Here is a 4,618-nt window from a genome sequence, read left to right as displayed (position 1 = left end):
TGACCACGACCACCAAGAACTGCTTAGCCTAGTCCTCCTGAATAATAATTTCTCGGAGGTGGTTGGCTCTGGAAACCCAGCTGACTTCATACCTATTCTTCGCTACCTGCCCAACCGTTCCCTTAATGGCTTCAAGGACCTGAATGAGAAGTTCCAAAGCTTCATACAGAAGATGATCAAGGAGCACTACAAAACCTTTGAGAAGGTACAGTCTGGGGAAAGGCAGGTGGATGGTGGGAAGCCGATGGGGTCAGGGCCTGGGAGGTCAGAGGTAAGAGGAACTGTATGGGGCTTGGCAAGTTCTCAGGGAGGCTTCAACCTGGGATCTTGAAGCCAGTTGTGGAATAGTCTTCTTCCTTGGCAGGGAAATAGAGCCTTTTCTTGACTAACCCTTCCATGCTTCCACCAGACAGCAATAGCCACTGAATAGCCATTACATGCCAGACCCTGGGGCAGTTGTTGAGGGAGCCAGGAAGAGTTAAAGAGTTCATCTCCTGGCCTCATAATAGAAAGAAGATAAAGAGCACATCCAGGTGATAACAGTACAAGATGCTGTGTGTCAGCTGTCCCTTAAGTTGGGACTAGCAGCATTCTAAGGTAGTAGGAGACAGCCTTGCAGAGGCAGAGAGAAGCTGGGACAACAGCCTCAGGGGGCATCACCTCCAGAACAAAGATGCTAGGAATAGTGAAGGACCAGACCTGGATGGAGAGGTAGCTCTGGGTTTGAGATCTTGCTCACCTGTGGACTTTCCCTACCTAAGGGCCACATCCGGGACATCACAGACAGCCTGATTGAGCACTGTCAGGAGAAGCAGCTGGATGAGAACGCTAATATCCAGCTGTCAGATGAGAAAATCATTAATGTCGTCTTGGACCTCTTTGGAGCTGGTATGAGTTACCCCATGTGTCCTTCCTGTGCTCAAGTGCCCTGACCTGCCGCCTGCCTAACTTCTTCTGTTCTACCCTGTCCAGGGTTTGACACAGTCACAACTGCTATCTCCTGGAGCCTCATGTATTTGGTGACGAACCCCAGAGTACAGAGAAAGATCCAAGAAGAGCTAGGTGGGTAGTGGCTCCCTTCAAAGGGGTCAGTGCCAGGGGCCTGGCCAAGTCTAGGCAGCCCCTGAATCCATCTTGTTCTCTGTGTTCTGCAGACACAGTGATTGGCAGGTCACGGCCACCCCAGCTCTCTGACAGATCCCATCTCCCCTATATGGAGGCCTTTATCCTGGAGACCTTCCGACACTCCTCCTTCGTCCCCTTCACCATCCCCCACAGGTAAGGCCCCATGGAGACACTGCTGTCTGTTACTGGTCTTACTCCAGACCACATACCTGATTAGGGTTAGTGGGAGGGACACAGCGTGGGAGACAGGGAGATTTGCCTATTGCCCTGAGCCTGACTGAGCTTCCTTTCTCCCTAGCACCACAAGAGACACAAGTCTGAAAGGGTTTTACATCCCCAAGGGGCGTTGTGTCTTTGTGAACCAGTGGCAGATCAACCATGACGAGTAAGTTCAGAGGTGCAGAGGAAAGGCTGGGTCTACCCTCTTAAGCTCTTATATATTATTAATACTATCATTGCATTGATCCTCCTGTCCATGGGCTGCTTGCCTGTCCTCTATCCTTTAGGGTTGGGGCTCCACTCACTTGATGCTTCTGAGCCCTGAGCTGCCACTTCAGTTGTCTCCCTCTGGTTACAGGAAGCTATGGGTCAACCCATCTGAGTTCCTACCTGAACGGTTTATCACCCCTGATGGTGCTATCAACAAGGTGCTAAGTGAGAAGATGATTCTCTTTGGCTTGGGCAAGCGGAAGTGCATCGGTGAGACCATTGCCCGCTGGGAGGTCTTTCTCTTCCTGGCCATCCTGCTGCAGCGGGTGGAGTTCAGCGTGCCACCGGGTGTGAAGGTGGACATGACCCCCATCTATGGGCTGACCATGAAGCACGCCTGCTGTGAGCACTTCCAAATGCAGCTGCGCTCTTAGGTGCTTGAGAGCCCTGAGGCCTAGACTCTTCTATCTGGTCTGGTTGGGCAGCCAGATCGGCAGGCTGGCCTAAGTGATCTAAGGTTCAGCCTGAAACTCATAGACACTGATCTGGCTACAGTTTTGCTATCTGGGCTGTGGGCAAGCCTAAGGGATACTGCCTGCCCCTACCCTGGACTTGCCTCTGCACACCCTCCACAGACAACAGGTAAAACAGGGCCACACAGATGCTGATGGAGCCTTCCCAAGTTGTGGTGCTTGAGCTAGGAGGCCTGCTAGAGTTAGGAGGTCCTTAGGCCTCTGAGAAGCTCTGAAGAACTCTCTGGAAGCCCCTGGGCCCAGCAGCTAGCTGGCTCTGTGCAGGTGCTGACTGGTTTGAGCAAGTTAGAACTGGCCACACCAGGACCCTGTCCAATCTTTGACAATTGGGAGCTGCCAAGAGTGAAGGGACGAGACAGCCCAGGATACTGGCACAGAGGTAGTCTCACTACTTGAACTAGGCTGAGCAATCTGGTCCTATGGGTCTAGGACACAGTTCCTGGGAATATCTCATTCCTCTGCCCTTCCTGTAGGCAGGAACAAACAGGGCTGCCTTCTGGCCTTGTAAAACCCTTGTTGCTGTCCAGGAGGGGCTGGGGACTTGTGTCTACGGGGAGCAGAGCGCAGAGGCAGTGCACATATTCAGGCACCAGGATTGGGGCTGGAGTGAGGTTGTGGTATTTCAATTACCTTCTATTGGTCTCCCTTCTCTACACTCTTGTAATAAAATGTCGATTTTTAATGTTTGTACACAACAATCTTTCTATTCTAGCCTGCATTGTGCTTACATGCTTGCATAAGAGCTTAAGAACCATTGATTTAATGTAATAGGGAAAGTTCTAACCCAAGTATCCAAAATGTGTAAGAACAACTACCTGAGCTAAATAAAGATATTGTTCAGAAATCCTATAGGTGGAGATTTTTAAATTTTAAATGATTCATCACTCATCTAAATACTTACCCTGAACCCCATTCTGTGTGGGGTTTTACTGTAGGGAGGAAGAAGAGGAGGAGCAGTGAAGAGTTGAAGCTGCCGCACTTAGGCAGTCTATTTGAAGGACAAGACTCTATTTTTTGAGACAGTGTCTTCAGGTCGTCCGGGCTGGAGTGCAGTGGCACCATTTTGTTTCGCTGTAACCTCCACCTCCTGGGCTCACGCGATCCTCTCACCTCAGCCTCTGAGTAGTTGGGCCGCAGGCACATGCCACCATGGTTAAATTTTTTTTTTTTTTTTTGTATTTTTTGTAGAGATGGGGTTTCACCATGTTGCCCAGGCTGGTCTCAAACTCCTGAGCTCAAGTGATCCACCCGCCTTACCCTTCCAAAGTGCTGGGATTATAGGCATGAGCCACATCGTCCGGCCAGAAGAAGACTCCTAATCACTATGCTGACTTATTCCCTCTCTAACTTATCACAAATTGATGAACAATATTCTCTGAATTAGGCAATAAGGATATCAAGTGAATATAATGCAGTCCCTGCTTTCAAGAACCTCCCAAAATAGTTGAGGAAACTGACACATAAACACATCATTCAACTCACTGTGGTCAGAGCTCTACCAGACAGATGCATACGGGAGGCGGGGTCCAGAGTTGGGGGTGGCGCTGGGTGGGGGAGTAGGCACTGGGAGAGATTTTCAGGTCTTTTTTGTTTGTTTGTTTGTTTTTGAGATGGAGTCTTGCTCTGCTGCCCAGGCTGGAGTGCAGTGGCACGATCTCAACTCACTGCAAGCTCCACCTCCCAGGTTCTCACCATTCTCCTGCCTCAGCCTCCTGAGTAGCTGGGACTACAGGCGCCTGCCACCACGCCTGGTTAATTTTTTGTATTTTTAGTAGAGATGGGGTTTCACTATATTAGCCAGGATGGTCTTGATCTCCTGACCTCGTGATCCACCTGTCTCGGCCTCCCAAAGTGCTGGGATTACAGGCATGAGCCACTGAGCCTGGCTCCAGGTCTTGAGGCTATCTGAGCCAAGCCTTCCTTGAAGGATGAGAGGCAGTCTCTCACTTGGGACTGATAGCATTAGTTGTTGAAGTCCAAGGGGGTAGACTCTGGTCACAGTTTTATGGGGAGAGGGGTTCTCAGCTCAGCAGTTGTAATCTATTCCTCACTCTTCATGCCCTGGTTTAGGTTCTGCAACCACATTAGAACCCACATCTCAATGCTGAAAACCACTGTCCATCTGGGATGGCAGAGTGGTGGTGATGCCAAGTATGTCAGAAGCTGGACCCACATAGCCAGGAGTTGTTCTGACTAAGGGGCTGAAGGGAGACACACCTTGGGATGTGACCTCCCTACCCCACCCCAGACCAGCTTTCTTCTTGAAGCATTGCGTAGTGGCCAGCAGTTGCTGTCCATGCATCGTGCTTCCTGGCAGGGGTAGATGGCTCCTGCTCACCAGGAGCTTCAGACTACTTCAAGGAACAACCAAGCTGAAGTCAGCTGCAGCAACCTGCTTTGTGCGGCGGCGGCGGGGTGGGGGGAGGGGGGAGATGAGAAATTTGGTGCTCAATCATTCTCGTATTGATTTATATTTTCTACTTAATAACTTGCATTTATGCTATATACATAAACAAGTCATGAAAGCATGC

General features: G+C 50.3%; 1 protein-coding gene across 4 annotated transcripts in view; it reads left to right on the top strand.

Annotated features, from left to right (window-relative positions):
• The window catches only part of CYP1A1 (cytochrome P450 family 1 subfamily A member 1), a 6,380-nt gene extending 3,444 nt beyond the window's left edge, over window positions 1–2,936 (top strand). For all 4 annotated transcript variants that reach the window (XM_017874944.1, XM_017874946.1, XM_017874943.1 and 1 more), the window contains 6 exons: window positions 1–205; window positions 762–888; window positions 973–1,062; window positions 1,155–1,278; window positions 1,424–1,510; window positions 1,703–2,936. The exon at window positions 1–205 is cut by the window's left edge. In XM_017874944.1, coding sequence (XP_017730433.1) covers window positions 1–205; window positions 762–888; window positions 973–1,062; window positions 1,155–1,278; window positions 1,424–1,510; window positions 1,703–1,988 — 919 coding nt within the window. In that variant the 3' untranslated portion in view covers window positions 1,989–2,936. The remainder of the gene's footprint in view (window positions 206–761; window positions 889–972; window positions 1,063–1,154; window positions 1,279–1,423; window positions 1,511–1,702) is intronic.
• The last annotated feature ends 1,682 nt before the right edge of the window (window positions 2,937–4,618 follow it).

The sequence above is a fragment of the Rhinopithecus bieti genome, unplaced genomic scaffold, assembly GCF_001698545.2.
Source record: "Rhinopithecus bieti isolate Rb0 unplaced genomic scaffold, ASM169854v2 scaffold_9693, whole genome shotgun sequence".
NCBI lineage: Eukaryota > Metazoa > Chordata > Mammalia > Primates > Cercopithecidae > Rhinopithecus > Rhinopithecus bieti.
The sequence above is the reverse complement of the archived record's forward strand: the minus strand, read 5'-3'. Positions and strand labels throughout refer to the sequence as shown.